Below are 16,645 nucleotides of genomic sequence, written 5' to 3' on the forward strand. Positions count from 1 at the left end.
AAGCTACAAAACGATCTGCCACTTTCAGGATACACAATGACCAGCCACCACTCTCTGTATGAAACTCAGCATTAGAGCACTGCGGCTGACCTGACTGCAACCATTCAGTAGCAAATTGCTTTCTGTAGTTAGCACTGGGTTTTCTCCCCAGGCACATGCCTTAGATGCAATCTGCCATTTTAATGACCAGTCACTAGATCTTAAAATGCTTTTGCAATTGTTGTCTCAGCTTTACTTCCCTGAATGACATGGTGGGAGTTGTTGTCACCTCACTGTTTACCCATTTTCCTAGTTACTAATATGCTGAACATCAAACATTCTCATGAAACAAAACTGATTGACAGATCAACCTAATTACCATGCCACTACACAGTGAGTCATGAGCTTCTCTTCAAATGCCTGTTCCTTAGAGCAGAGGGAAGTGACTAAATCGGTTTCTGAATCTCCATCAGCACTCTAAAACATCTAGACATTATGACCCAGGAAACCTTAGTCTTCCCCATACTCTGATGAAAAAGTATCAGTGGGTCTAGCAGTCAGCAACGGAGGTAATAGTATTACGGTTGTTCTGTCCATAAGGGGCTGCTTAGGCGAGTTATTTTAACACCAAAAAGCAGGCTCACTTCCCCTGCAGTTAGCTGTCACTTCCCCTGCAGTTAGCTAGACCATTTCGCTCCACACCTTAAGCTAAAAACGGTCCTTTGAAAAAATTCTGGGCAGTAACAGAAACAAATGTGGATCCAATGATGCCACAGATGGCTAACAATCTTAGCCCTCTCAAATGCTCAAGAACTCGTCCTGCACGCACTGGTGTATGAAGCAACTGTCGTCAGGCTGTAGCCTTAACTATACGTCGGTAAAGATTTTTTGTAAGACAAGATGAAGATTTAGCTGCGCAGAACTGGCCTCTGGAAACTTCATGACCTGATACAGGGTTCTTCAATAATTGACTGATTCCCATCAGATCACTAGAAATGATTACCTTTTCAAAGCTGAGCTCCACAGAGAGCAGACAAGTCATGTAACTGCGAATATAAAGAATGGCTGGTTTCCTACAGGAAAAACACAAGACCAGATGTATTTCACACAGTGTTATTCACACATTTTCATTTTGATTTTTACAGTATATACATGTGAACATTACATTATTCAATATGAGCCACCTGGAGTCAAACCTAATCAAACTGGTCCATAAACAATCTATATCAAAAAGCAATACTTGAGCAAAAAGTCTAGTGGTTCTACCCAAAGCCTATAATACTTAAAACAGTTGAAAAACCAGTGATTTTCATGTTCCTGGATAGAATTTGTGCAAAATGATTTTAGGAGAGCAAGTGGAAGATTATGTTCAAGATACTGAAAGCACTGAGAATGATAGTTACAGGACTGTTTAAATTCAACCATGGCATGAGTGCTACAGGGACAAAGTACTGGGACATAATCAGCTTCTGCCTGGACATCCCTGAAAGCCTTAAATTACTGCCTCACATGTTGAAGAGAACATCGGCTCTGTGGATTATAACACACAGCATTTGTACACAGGGTAAAGATAGTCACTGAGGAGAATTAACGCGTCCAAGGAAATGGCTCAAAAGTCATCCTTTGTGTGACTATGGGAAAGCTCTGGCTCCAATGACAGGGCTTGTACCTCTCGAGAGGAATTTTGTGAACTGCCATGCAAAAACTACTTGGCAATTAGAATTGTGCTTACTAAAAATAATTAGGCCTACTACATCACTTAATGCACGCACTAAATGACAGATTCAGAAACTGGAAGTAGGCCAGAACAAAGTTTCCCATTTGCCTATTAATGAGTTAACGCTACCATTAAAAAAAGTAGCGCCTCAGATATATGCTTTAATAAGATTTATGTAAACCTGATATAAACAGTAATACGACAGAATTCCTCATACAAGTTTATACCACTACTATTTTCTTTCCTCATGATCAGACCCCTACCATAACAGCCTTTTATTTGATCAATGCTCAAGACGTTGTTTTCAAACTGTCTTGTTGATCAAAACTTTAAGCCATCCAAATGAATGTTTTACACAAAATACTTACTTCAACAACATACAAAGCACTTTCTTTATCTTTCAGAAACTGAATATACAAAGTAAGCTTTTTCCAAAATATTTCCATAGGCAAAGGATTAAAAAGGATTTTAATTATACATATATGGTCACAATTCTGCCTTAAAAAGATCATTGGGAAATGTACATAAGGCCGCTTGTAAATGTACATCATCTTTATGTTACTGTTACAATGTCATATGTCCAGAGAAAAAAATTGACAGTATCATACATATTTGCTTTATGCTGGGAGAAGGCTATTCAAAAATACAGTACTCTTCTGTACAAAAAAATCATGCCACATTTATTAAGATGGAAGAAGCATTGGTTTCTGTGATAACCAAATATTTCAGTCCATTTCTTACTATGCTTATTATCCCGACTTAAAATTTGAACAGACTGATTTCCCAAAGTGTCCATATTAACAGGATCAACAGCTATGTTATAAACAAAACATAATGTTTCTCACAATAGATAAAAAGAAAGCCAGTTCATATTTCTGAAACCATATAAAGATAGAATTTAAAAAAATCACTCTTGATTTGCTGAAATAAATTTACATTATACAACACTATATGCCAGGGGAAGAAAAGGGAGTGGGGATATGAATATACACTAAAATGCAAATTTCTGTCCCAAAAAGGGGTAAAACAAATTACATTTACAGCATGAAGGTTTACAAATGTACATCTGTACAACCAAGGTAAGCATCACTACTAAATTAGCAAGGCTTGTAATAAACATCGAAACGAGAGATTTGTTTTCAAACTGTAAACTTACATCTATTAACTACACGTATACAATGCATATATTTATAGGAAGCAAAAAAGCTATCTGAATATTTAATCAATCATGCTTAAATGTTGAGCTATCAAGTTTCCTTTTCAGTGGCCCCTTTTCTCTTCATCAATACCTATTTTTTGCATCTACAGTGAGAAAGCAAAATAAATGCTCAACACTTTCAATTGCTCAACCTTACAATTCTATATGCAAAATAAAAAAATACAAATCTCTACTCTTCCTGTGTTGTAAAACTGACTGTAAAGTTAATACAGGGTTCACTCCTTTTCCAACAGTGTACTTTACTGAGTGGAAGTACCACCATCATTTTAATCCCTCTACCTTGTACAACAATTAAATATATAAGTATATACAGCACTTTTATTTTTAATACATCGCTAGAGAAAACCTTAGGGCACCATTTTAAAAAAACTGTATCCACAGCAAGTGATGAAAGCTAGTCTTTTAAAGTTTCCATTGTTTTCTTATTCCCTACTTTAATTTGCTGTGCCCTGTTTATTATTTGGATAGTATGTTGTGAACCACCAAAATACAACTTAACTTTTCAACATATTAAATAATGTTTATGCAGCTGATCAATTTTAATCTGGTATAAAAGACTTCACACAAAAGGGAAAAATAAGGATTAATTCTATATACAACTCTATAAACCTGTTGTGCTATGATGCTGGGTAGACCTACCAGATTGCAAGCCAGTGTATTAAAAGAATACTGTACTTTTTCCCTTTAAAAACTATTTCAGTGACTTTACAAGGTAAAAATTTACAAAATATGTGACAGCTATTTTGATACAATTACATCATATACAGGCATTCTGTGCTTTGCCAGCCATCCAATCTGATAGGTCTCCGGATCAGGGCTGGAGATATTTTTTTCTTTTTTTTTTTTAATAATTCACTCCCCAAAAATATACACAAGAATAAAAATTTTACAAATGGATGAACAAAGTCAATAAATAGATTTAAAAAAATCAGAACATTTATAGTTAAGTTGTATGTTTTGATCATTCACAATTCAATTTTTCTTCTATTTCTTTTTGTCTTTTACAGCATCCCATTTGGTGGTCCACCAATTGGCCCCAGATCAGCACTGTTCTTCAGGTAATACTTTTCCAACTTGGCCAGAATGTGTTTGCCATAGGTATATTTACGCAGAGTTGTGATGTGGGGTCGAATCTGTAAGAAGAAACACGTTATTTTTTTTCTCTCCTCAAAAATTTTAAGTAGAGGTTACTACACTTTAAGAATATTATGTAAAAAAAAAGTCAGAAGCCTTTAGTTCAAAATTTTGGAAGTTTCTGGAAAGATGTAAAATTGGTGATTTTGACTCGCCAAACAACTGACATACCTGTCACAGGAAAAGGGAGGTAGGTGGGAGTGCCCTGTTGGTGACTGGGGGAAGCAGAGCTCCTCCAGGAATATATTGGGCCCTGCGCTAAATAGCCTAGGGCAATTATGGCAATAGCACTTTTGTCCATGTCTGGATATTCTCAAGTAGAAAATGTGCTCGTATGTTAGGAAGTGTGGGAATCTCTTTTGGGAGAACTGCAGAACAGATTTACACCAGCAACCAGCAAATAAAAAGAGAAACCTGTATTTCTTCTGTTATATTAATAAAGATGACAGATAGTACATATTCATATTAAAAGTATTTTCACAGAAAACCTGGCACAAAGAAAGGATATGAAATCCAACTTTTGAAACTTTTCTGTAGATTTAAATTTTTAGCTCAGTGCTCAGAGACCTGAATATATTCTGCTTTATCAAGCTCCACTGAATTTAATGCTTATACATCAAGTTCTAGATTACAGAACTTGTGAGTTTTACATCTAGAGGGATAGGTATTCTAGCAGAAAAATTAGTATAGATATTTTCTGAACCAATAAAAGTATATACAACTATACCTTGTGCATTATTATCTTCCGCTGAGCAGGTTCAGCCATATCAATCATCTTCTGAACAACATAGTTGGCATATTGGTCCTTCATCATGGTGTATAAGGCACTGTGAGGACCATCATTCTGGCAACAGACCTCATCAATAAGTAAAGCTCGCTCAGCACGAGAAGCATGAGTTACACATTTTTCTACCACATTGCTGAAAAGTAAGACAAATGCATCCTGTGACTTAAGATGTAACACTCTCAAGTAGCAATTTTAAATTTATCTGAATAGTTCAAGTGTCTTAATGCCACTAAAGAGTGCACTGTAAATGCATCAAGTCCTGATTTCCAAATCTTTAGTCTGTAATGATCGAGGAAGTTAAAGGATTATACATGCCTACTCATGTAAAAAAAGTAATTTTCTGATACTTACTATCTTGTAGGAGAGATTTTTCCACTGGACCTACAGTAGATATACTGGACCTCGTGTTGCAGATGTATTCTAGTACATCTATATTGGTTCTGGGCCCTTTTAACACACAACAGAGAAAGCCAGATACGAGGCTTCCTGCTTTTTGAATAAAGGCACTTTTCAGGAGCATGCCTAGATCAGAGATACTGTCAAATATTTCTTTTTGTAGAGGAAGTCTCTGACCTTCCAGATATCTCAGAAGCTGGAAAGGCCATCAATGCTTATAAGACAGCAAAGTGATTCTGGTCCTAAGTTTGTGCTTTAGAAATTAAGCAAGTTGCAAGGAGAGGATTATGAACAGCTCTATTTAGGCAAAAAAAATAAAATCCAGATAAACTTGCTAGTTTGCATACAATCAATTTTTAAAACAAATGTCCCCATAATGTCACAGTGCATTTCTACTTAATGTTGATGACAAGGTTAGTCTCACTAAATCATCCAGGATGTATTCCAAGGTGTGTTTTCCTTAGCAAAAGGCACATGATCTATATTTCAGCAAAAAGCACTGAAGAATGAGTTTTAGGTTCTAATTTTAGAGTAGTTCAGGACTCCTACAATAGTCTTTGAGACTTTGTAATGCATAAAATCCTTGTCAGGCTGAACCGCCACTTTTTAAGGCTGGCCTTTTTATACTTGTAAATCGCTTTGCTGGACTGACAGACAGTCGGGAAGTCCCAGCTTATCATCATCAGCGTATCAAGCAAGTTCTAGGAGAGCTTTTCACCTGGCTCTGGAGATCCTCACATGGAGACTTCGAACCCCTTCCTGCACTTGTACAAGGTGAACAAAAACTATCCCATAAACCCATGGAATCTTTGTTTTGCTACAGAACAGCATTTCTCCTTTCCCCTCCCCAAATCTAGTATAAAAATACCACTACCATTCATCTCTATAAAAATATGAAATTTCAGGAGGCAAGTTACACAACAGAAAAAACCCATCCTATCCTTTTTGTAACACAATAAATCCAATACTACAAGTTTAAAAGGTTAGTGAATCTTGAATATATGAAGGCTGTGCAATACCTGGCAAATTTGTGCTGACTCAGAGCTAGAACTTTTCCTCTTATTTCTGAAACTATTTTACTCTTGTCTTCAGGACGACCATGCTCCAGTACATGTTGAATAACGTAATTTCCGTATTGATCCTGAAAATAAGATTACTTCAATTTTCTTTTGTGTTCATACCAAGTAATCCATACAGCTTTTGTATATTTGCATAAACTTTCAAATTACTATTTGCACAGATATAAGAAAAAATGCAATAATGTCAACATTATAGAAACAAAGTGATGCAAGAAATATTGCATCAAGAATTATTTAATGGACCACAAAATTTACATGCAAAATGTAAATAATCTGTAAAACCAGCATTTTGCTAGAGTACCTTTTATCCTCTTAAAGAAAGAAGTCCTCAAAATTAAGATCATCATTCTTTAACAGCCACAATATCTCCCTGAACTTCGGTTCCCCAAGACAGTTATGTTTTAACTAGAGACTTGTATATACAAGAAACCACTAAGAAATAAACTAGACTGTGAATATATAGCAAAAGGCAATTCTTGCCTTTTTATGTGTGGAAATTCCTACTGAACACCAAGTCCCTTCCAGTATTTTAAACTGATTCAATTTCAAAGCCATCTGTAGCACTCATTTTGTTCGCCTGAGACCAAGACAGGAAATCATGTTGTATAAGGTCCTTTGCCTTCTTTTAGAAAAGATGCCCTTTTCGTGTAAGAATACGCAACATTTATATTTTTGACAATGTATTTGTGTTTAGACCTTATTAGAAGTTATCTGAAGGACACCTGAGTAAATCAAGATAAACTACAAAAAGGCAATCTTTGCAATAAAAAAATATACTAATTCTGTGCATTTACAATGTATATTCGAAGCTACAGCCAAAAGTGTAAGAAAAAGGCTTTTTATATCTTCTTTGCCTCCCAACTTCCAAATTCATTTTCATTAAAACTATGGAAGGAAAGAAAAACAAAAAATCAATGTCTACAAAACTAAAAAGAGGCAAATGCATTTAAACTATTTCTTAAAATAAGAAATAGGAATAAACTATGACAACAAAAAAAAGCTTTAAAATGCATTAAAAAAATGAATATACACACTAACCTGCACTAGCTGTTCTGTGTGTTGATGCAGTTCTTCTAAGATTGGCAAAGTCTGCTCAGCAGTACAGTGTTCCAGAATACGCTGAATTACTCTACAACCATATGGATGAGTTGAAAGCACAAATACCTTAAAATAGGATTGCAAACTGAAGTTAAACCAACCGAAGTTTACAGATATAGTAATATTACCATGTTCGAAATGGAATTGAACATGCCAACTACTTATATTAAAAAAAAGTTTTGCCTGCCAATATCAGAATTCCATCTCCAGCAGAAGTCAGGAAAAGATGAAAATGCAGTTTTTTGTGTGCGAAGGACTCCAGTAATTACACAGCTAAGAACCCAAGTTTTCATTACAATGTTTCTAGCCTACTTAGCTGCAAAGGAAAGCCTGGAAGTATGACCCTTAGTTAAGCACTGTTCACCTTTCAAGCTTTCCTTTTAATTTTGTACTTAATTTTCAAATTTTAAGATTTTGATATTTATAAAAAGGAGTTAAATTATTGTGGCTGATTTTCACTAATTTCACATTCCAGCATATACAACAGGCTCCTTGTTACAGATACAAAGTTTGTAAATAAGTATTCAAAACATACAGTCAAAATCTTGCTTATTCCTTTTGCTTGCTTCTCGGGAAGCCAGGTTTGTGTTTCGGGGATTAATTCAGAAGATTTAAGAGTCAGTGTTGGTCAGAACTGAACACAGAATCTTGTCTGATTAGACATCGATCCAAATGATGCAGGCAGGTGAAAAAGATACGTATTGTTACATGGCATGACTGAAGTGTGGTATTTTTCATTTGCCACTTCAGATTAGCTAATATTTTTTATATATAATTACTTGGAGCTGAGGATGGATGTCCAGTAAATAAACAGTCACGTTTTAGTCAAGGGGCTCTATTTACAGTTTAGAAACTGCATCTCATCTACCCCATACACACTTTTTGATGTAAAAAGACCCGACCCTAGAAACCTTGGTATGCCATTTACTACTACGTACAACAATAATTCAGGTATTGCTGTTGTGTAAAATGTGAGAAGGATATTGTAGATTTTGTTAAGAAATACATTTGGCCATCGATTAAAGTAAAGTTTAGTAACACAGCCAAGTTAGTAAGATTTTTACAATTCTTCTCAAGACTATAAAAATACACATTTGTTTCAGAGTATTAAAATCTTATTTAGCTGCAGCATATTCTCTAGCCTGCAGCACAATATCAATCTTATAACTTTTTTTGAAACAAAACAAAACCCCCAACCTTAAACAAACAAATACCACCCCCCTTCACTGAACACTAGCCCATATGCAGGGAACAGATTAGTGTATTTCTTTAAAGTATTTCCTTAATGATAGACATTAATTGGGAAACACTGACAGACAGACTTGCAACATAAGCAACAGAAGAAGAAAATGGAAATTTTAATGAAAAATATATACTAGAGAGCGGATACTTTATTATTACATCAAAAATGGCAATGTTAAAAGTTATAAAGGAAATTTTGAAATGGCATATCACAAAACTCAAACAGAAAGCCTGGCCTTAAGCCAAATACCTCTATTGGTATTTATAATACATCCAAACAGGTCTTTCTAGAGCCTCATCTCCAACAGATTCATCTTTTTACAGCACGTTAACTGTCTCTTCAACAGCTTTTCCACTTTATCATCCCTTTTTTATCCTACTTAAAACAAGCTGACTGCAATGTGTCAAACACTATCTCATATATGCAAATGATGGAAAAAGATCTGCAAATCAAAGCAACCCTACAGAAGGAATGAACTGTTGACACTACCTGTCCTTTGAATGCGTCAATGATGAACTGGAGCGACTGGGGCTGAACACACTCAATACATTTTTGTACAACATGATTTCCATTTTGATCTTTCACACACTTCAGAACATGACCATCCAACTCCTTCACCATTTCATTCTGGAAAAAAAGATTATCCTTGTCTTTACAATGATATTTTCCGCCCCCGCCCCCCCCCCCCCCCCCCCCCCCCCCAAGGAATATTCCATTTCATCCTAACTGTCCAATCTTTGTATTCAGTGGTGGTTTACTTGTGTACCTTGGCAATTTAATTTAAACAACTATTTTAGTCCCTAGGGCATTTCATAATGAAAGGAGCGATCAACAATTTAAGCAAGTAAAAAGATGGATGCAATAAAAAGAAATAAAATAAAAAAGAAGTATTGCTCTAACTTACAATTACCTGCTGGTCAGGTGAGATTGACTCAAGTGCTTTCTGAATAACACGACAACCATACATCTGTAGGGCTAACGGCAGAACATGACCACGTATGCGTGTTGCTAGGGCTAACTTTTGATCCAGGCTTCCAAACTAAAAGAAAACAAACATACTGTTAACAAATGAAGACATATTGCAGCACGCTGGAATTTACATGAGAGGAAGTACTTTCATAATGTATTACAGGTTTACTGAATGCCTTGAGTGATTCTTCCCTTTGTATTTTGGTGGATATATTTACCAGAAGCTTTTATACTCTAGATGCAACATTTTGTAATATTTCACAATTCAGTCACATACCTGCTATCAAATGCATGACCTTAAAAGACAACAGAAGAGATCAAAGTAGTTTATACTTGACTGTCTGTAGGAGTATGTAAGTGCAATAACTGACTTATTTAGACAAATTATACCAGGCAAATTAATTACAGATTACTGTAATGTATTAATTCAAATCAGATTTTCTCCGATATCTCAAATTCATACAGGTCAGTGTATCTTACATCTTGTATACAGTAAGCAAGCTGTAACAGGAGGGAGTGAGCGGGAAAGATTTCAACCCCTGAAGTAGCTCCTTGGTAACTTCACGTGACTTCAACGATCATTCCTACCATGGGCACTTTGGGAAATCTAGAAATACTTGGGCTTTGCAGAGCAAAATCAAAATGGTTTTGTACACTGGCAGTATTAGAGTGTAAGTCAACAAACATTTTTCAGCAGTAGCTAATTCCTGCCCATATTCTCTCCACGGTGCTACTACAACCTTCTGTGCTGCTTCATGTTGAACAGAGTAGAGGCCAGTCAAGCTTCATAATAATACACATAACCCTGTTCCCAGATCCCCACACAAGCTCCCGAGTTGGCACAGTACAAGAGACCACACAGAAGTGATCACCTGGACAATCAGCTGCGTGATACCAGCAATATTCATGCAGCACTGCTGAGAACTGTCAAACCCCATACCTGTAGTCACCTAAGGCTCTGAAAAAAGCTCAGACAACTTCGCCTTCCCACTTAAATAATGAACTATGTCCCTTACTACACCTAAGGCCTAGTGCACTTTTTTCTTGAGAACTCTTCTGCAGAATTAAGATGAAAACACACTCAATTGACAATGATTATCTATGTATCCATCCAACCTAACATTATGGAAAAAACCAGCAATTGATGACCCTTGAGCAAGATCAAGATCTTACATATGTCAGCCACGCTTTTCAGAAGATATTTTGATTTGTAAAAAAGAATATAAAGTAAAAAAAAAGTGAGCACATTGTTTCGTAGATTACTCATTAAAAACTATATTCCTGTTTACAGCAACCATCTTATTTCTTATTGGACATTTTCCAGCTTCACCTTCTATCCACCCAGATACTTTGATATGGACCTTGATTTAAAGTACACTATGCTAGATACCTTTCCTACATATAACTTTTTCCAGGACACAGGTATTGCTTTTTCTTCTGTCTGTAAGTCACAATCTTGTAACTCTTTGATAAAGCTTTTTTTTTTTTACCCCATAGCTTTTAACAAAAACCAAAGCTGTTTTAAATACTTGTTTTAGTAATATTGGATGTATCTTATGACATCCCTTCCTCAAAATTCTTCTGCCTCCATACATTTTATGTGAGTTTCTTCTTATACAGCACTGGATGAAGTTCACACAGCTGTTTATTTGGGTGCAAGAGCATTTTCCAGAGCCACTCTTTATCAAGATGCAGTAACCAATAAAAAGTGTTCTTCAAATCTTTGTTCCCCATCATCTGCTGAAAGTCTCTGTAAATTACACTAAAAGGCTTGCAAAGCCTGAGTGCGCAGCCTGTACATTCACCAATACTCACTAACATATGCACCACCAGTGTAAAGAGAAACTGGGCCTGTTATGAAAAGAAGCAGGGAATACAGAACAGAAAATGTATGCACTGTTATACGCTTGGGTTCTGTGGTAAAAGTGCAGTAGAATTCTGCTATGATGTTAAGAAAAAAGTTAAATTTATCAGATTTTACAGCATTTCATTTGCATTTCTGTTCATACGCTTAGTGTTATGCTTACCTCAAAGAACTTCTGTATTACATAGTTTCCAAACACATCAGTCATCAATTGATATGCTGCTTGCAGGATCTCATTAAATACCATCTGGCGCTCAGCTGGAGTAGCTCGTTCCAGCTTTTGCTGTATAAATCTAAGTGCAAAAAAAGGTACATTATGCTTTACATAAACAACAGGAAAACCTCACAAACACTGTTTCAATGAGACACCTCAAAATTCTAAAGCAAGTATTCAACGCTTATAAAACTTATTAAAACGAAAGTAGTGCCTTTGCATATAAAAGGATACATTTTAGTAAAAATATACTTAAAAACTTTCATTTGAAAGGGATTAAAGATGAAAAGAATAACAATAACTAAGTACCCGATGATGTATTGCTGAAAAATGGTTTTACATTCCAGATGCCAGATATTTTGTTTTCTTAATCAACGTCTTTTTGATACCTAAATACTAGAGTTTGCAAGTCTAGTTATGAGACTATTTCTACACTGAGAACTTCTACAAGCAGCTAAATTTATACTACTTTTATAACAAAATTTCCTAGAGAAGAAAAAGGTCAGTGTAAGAGCATGTGCTCCAATTAATGTCATGTTTTGTATTAAGATGACTAGCAGCTCATTCAAATGTTTCACGTTAATATAACAATATCAAAGCAGTAAAATATTATTAAGTTATTAACTTTACTATAATAATTACCTAGAACCATGCTGGTCTTGGGAAAATTCAACAATATGTCCAACAAGGTCTCTTAGTTGAAGATTAGGGAAACGATTGTTCCTGAAATCTTCCAGCAATCGACTACGTCCAGAAGGCATAATATCAGACCTACTGTAACGAAGGCGTGAAGGAGGGAAGAGCTGACTGGTGGAGCTAAAAAGACTGGAGGTACTTGCCGCACTGCGATACTTTGCTTCGGCTCCAGGTGCTGCAGAAATATAGCGACCACTACCATTTGTCAGTCCTCCTACAAGGAAGCAGTTCTGTCAGTAAAAGCCGTAAGGAAAATAAGCAACAGCAAAACAGTAAGTGTACTAGAACTATGGATACACCCTGGAGCCAAAGAAAACAACAGTGTGGTCTTGTATTTACCTCATTATGCTTGGAGGAGTTAGATAGCTTTATCTTCCAATAAATAAAACCATTCTCCTCCTCATTTTTACTTTATGTGAAGGGCACCAGGAAAAGAAATGTCATTAGAAGAATATAACAAAGCAGGTAAAGTGAGCACCCACTCAGACTTACAGAAACTTTAGAATTAGGTGGGCCTTAGCTTAGTGGGCAGATTTCCACTTCACAAGTAATACTGACTTATACCCTTGTTAGTAGTCTCAAAGTTAGCCAATTGTTTCAAAATAGACCATGAAATCTGAACTACCCTTCAGTCCCTACTGAGGTACCTTTCCAACTTACAGTGTGAAAGGGCGTTTTTGGGGAGGCACACATGCTGCCTCTTCTCATGCTGTACCTGTTCTGCAGGATACTTGATGACTTCAGATTCCCAGGCTTTCAATCTGGTACCTCTTCTAAGCACTAAGTATGTCAAATTTCAAACCAGGTAACTAAGAATGCTCTACTTAATTCTAAAACAACCAAAGATATATCAAATTGAAGTTCCTTTTAGAAACATGAAGTCCTTTTCCTGCAGCAAAAACATTCATCACTCTCACTACACTTTATCTTTCCTTACTTTCTAAGAACTGAATTGCCTTCCTATGTTTAGGTCCTACTCCTTTTTTGCCAGTAATTCCACCTACAGCTATCATCATCTCACAGTCCTGTGAATTTCTCCTCACATACGGCTCTCTAATCAGCTTATGTCACTCTGAACTCCTCCAGTAGGCCTCTCTCCCCTCCGCTTTACAACAGGCAGCAATTATCATAAGCAGCATGCAAACAAAGCACCTTTCCCAACTACAGCATGATTTTAAAAGGGATACTGCTACTATACTACAAGCAGAAATATCCAAAGACAATTCCCACCTAGAAATCTCAACTCTACTACTTAAAAAAACCTCAAACCTAAAATTATTGAGTATGAATTGGAAAAGGAAGGCATTTTCAGTTTCCCTATCTAGAAAGTGACACAGTAACTGAAAGCCCTTTCAAAGTCAACAGAAGAAATATCTACATTTGAATTTAAAACAAATTGCAGTATGTGCTGTTTGAATGGTGCTCTATTACAAAATTAATTAAAAAAAAAAAAAAAAAAAGAAATCAGCTGACAGTGCCCCAGCCAAGCCTTCTTTTGGTTCCAAGTATTTATAAGGCCAGGCAACAACAGTGTTACAGTGGGCTGGTAATGTATTAATGGTAAAGTATCTTTTTCCAAAAAGGTCAAACTGCAATACCAGAATCTGAGATGTTAGTGCTCTGCAAGACATATCAAGCATCACATTTATTGCACTGCATAGGATTATGCCCTAAAATAGAAATAATTAGTATTTATTTTACAATTAGTTTTCAAAATTCAGTGGTAAGAATCAGTAAAGGATCAGTAAATACTTTATGTCCCACAATACCTTTTAAAAACCACTAGGTTTTCTTTTAAATTAAAGCCTCTTAATTCTTTACAGCCAGAAAAATCAAGGTTTTTTTAACTATCATTTTTAGTTTCCATTGACAATCACTATTTCCAGAAAAGAGCCGACAGTGACATGATACTAACAGACAAAAAGAAACCCAACATTCTGCAGGTGAAGCAGTATGCAGAGTGATGTGCTACAGTCATTTCTCTTCTAGGAATGGCATTCTAAAGAACAAAAAGTTATGCACCTGAAATAATGGTATTTCTCATCTAGATTATTTAAATATATGAATGAAATCCTAGCTTCCCTGTAAATGCTGTGCAGTAACATTATTTAATGCCACGAGAGGGCAGCAAAGCCCGTTTAAAAGGAAGTCTTAAAGGCTACTTTCCTGTTCTAGCTTCTCTATTGCTCCACTGATCACATGTTCAATTCTGTGCCAGAAACTAGAAGGGTAGTTTTGACTATATGCTCACAAATTGCATGGCTCTAATTAGCATACACACTCATGGAATTGCAAATGTGAATCAGCAATTGTATCAGCCTTTTTTTTTTTTTTTAAACTGAGCCTTTATGTGAGAATAAATTGTGACAATTTATCCAGCAATTAAAACAGAAATTAAGAAACTTAGTAGCTTTTAACAAATATGCTATGTATGTGTAGTAGAACTGCACGTATACAATACGTTTCACACTTAGGATTATCAAGCCTTTCTTCAGTCTAATTTGGGAACTATCCCTTTTTAAGACTTGTAAGACGACGATGCTGCAACTGGGAGACTCCTGTCTAGCCTGTGAAACTACTTCAATCATGTTAAGCAGGACCGTAATACACGAAGGCTGAAAACATATCCATTGTGCCTAGAAGAACCTGTCATACTTCAAAAGCACACAGAAAGCTTAACCTTGTAAAACCCTGGACACTACTATAAAATCCAGTAATTTAATAGGTAATTAGCTTTTCTTCTTACGTAACCTTCTATTACAGCAGCAGTGTTATAGCTCAGTGGCAACTTTGCAGATTTGAAAAATAGTAAAATCCCCCAAATAAAAGCATATTATCATAGGTACTTTTTATATGCAGATGTACTCTTGTATACAATGGACTATTTTCTTAAATATTGTACTCATTACTTTCTCAGTCCAAAACCACCAAAGCATTAGTGTGGACATTAAGGACACCTGGTCTCCTTCCTGAAAACTTTGAGTGTGAACAGGTTAGAAATGGAAAACTGAAATCTGAATTCTAGTAACCCAAATCCTCCTGGTTAGCCTACTGCATCCCCATGCTCTTCAAGAACTCAGGACGCTTGTTTTACAGATTCTGATTCCAAACTAGAACGGTAACAGCCTAGGTCTTATAAATTATTTGGGGAACATACCCTACTCAATAAAGCACCTAGCCTAAACTGAAGTTTCAGTGCAAACACCAAAGTTTCAAAAGACTGTTATCAAGCATCAGTATAGCCACACAATTACAAACCATTGGGGAATAGTGTGCAGTCCATTCTTCAGATAATCACTTAGCTATCATTTCTGATCTCGTAAAACAAAGATCTCTGATGCAATGAATAATATTAAGTCGTTTTACAGTTTAATTGAACCTAAATCCCTGTGGGTAGTCCATAGGAAAGAAGAGGCACAGAGGTATAAAGGGGATATAGACCATCTAAAACAGAGCCTTACTAAGCTTCAAGGACAAAAAGCATGTTAAATTACTAACTCCTTAACATGGACAGCATATTTAATGTAAAGGAGAACATGAAAAAATATTAGAAACTGTATCTAGGCACATTTATTTTGATAGCATTAGTCTGTTAGTACTTATTACCAAAGTATTTCTTCAATCGTTTCTAACCAAGACATAAAACAGATCTACTGCACAGTAACTGTTGCTTAAATCAGTCAGCAGTATTTTCTAGTAAAATACAAGTATATAAACACTTTAAACACGATTTCTACAAAGTATTTGTTCATCTGTAAAAAAGTAGCTTCATCTCACCGTCAGCTAAAAATTTCATCTTCATATGGAAAACAGAATTACACATACTTAAGTACACATACATACATATATATATATGTGTATTTTATGAATCTATGCAAGTGCTTATTATGCCTGGTTTACCGAAGCCCTACAGAGTAGGTAAACAGCAGAGGCAATGCGAAGGTTCCCCATACTGTCTTGCCAAGGGGCCTTTACTCTTACCCAGAATGACCACTTTTGAAAATAAAACATCAGTCTAAACTACTAACAAGCTTGGCTTGCAACGCATAGAAAATAATTACCTCCAAAAGCCTAGATTTTAAAAATCCTACTCTACACCAAACCCTTAACATGCTACAATGCACCAGAGTAAGCACTACCAATCTAAAAGGATTTTTTTGTAACACAGGAAAAATACTTCCTCTTGCAGTTTTTTTGTCCCTGGGAGTGAAAGGGTAGTTCAAATTCATGACCTTACTGCTCCAACTGAT

General features: G+C 35.9%; 1 protein-coding gene across 10 annotated transcripts in view; it reads right to left on the minus strand.

The window, feature by feature from the left end:
* Positions 1-1,076: 1,076 nt before the first annotated feature.
* Positions 1,077-16,645, minus strand: part of PUM2 (pumilio RNA binding family member 2) — a 76,338-nt gene continuing 60,769 nt past the window's right edge. For 7 of the 10 annotated variants that reach the window (XM_050893051.1, XM_050893052.1, XM_050893055.1 and 4 more), the window contains 8 exons: positions 12,342-12,609; positions 11,649-11,778; positions 9,557-9,691; positions 9,142-9,279; positions 7,350-7,475; positions 6,252-6,373; positions 4,777-4,969; positions 1,077-4,048 (listed from right to left, as the gene is read on the minus strand). In XM_050893051.1, coding sequence (XP_050749008.1) covers positions 3,917-4,048; positions 4,777-4,969; positions 6,252-6,373; positions 7,350-7,475; positions 9,142-9,279; positions 9,557-9,691; positions 11,649-11,778; positions 12,342-12,609 — 1,244 coding nt within the window. In that variant the 3' untranslated portion in view covers positions 1,077-3,916. The remainder of the gene's footprint in view (positions 4,049-4,776; positions 4,970-6,251; positions 6,374-7,349; positions 7,476-9,141; positions 9,280-9,556; positions 9,692-11,648; positions 11,779-12,341; positions 12,610-16,645) is intronic. The other 3 variants (XM_050893056.1, XM_050893054.1, XM_050893059.1) reach the window with 1 other exon arrangement.

The sequence above is a fragment of the Gymnogyps californianus genome, chromosome 3 (genome assembly GCF_018139145.2).
Source record: "Gymnogyps californianus isolate 813 chromosome 3, ASM1813914v2, whole genome shotgun sequence".
In the NCBI taxonomy this organism is placed as follows: domain Eukaryota; kingdom Metazoa; phylum Chordata; class Aves; order Accipitriformes; family Cathartidae; genus Gymnogyps; species Gymnogyps californianus.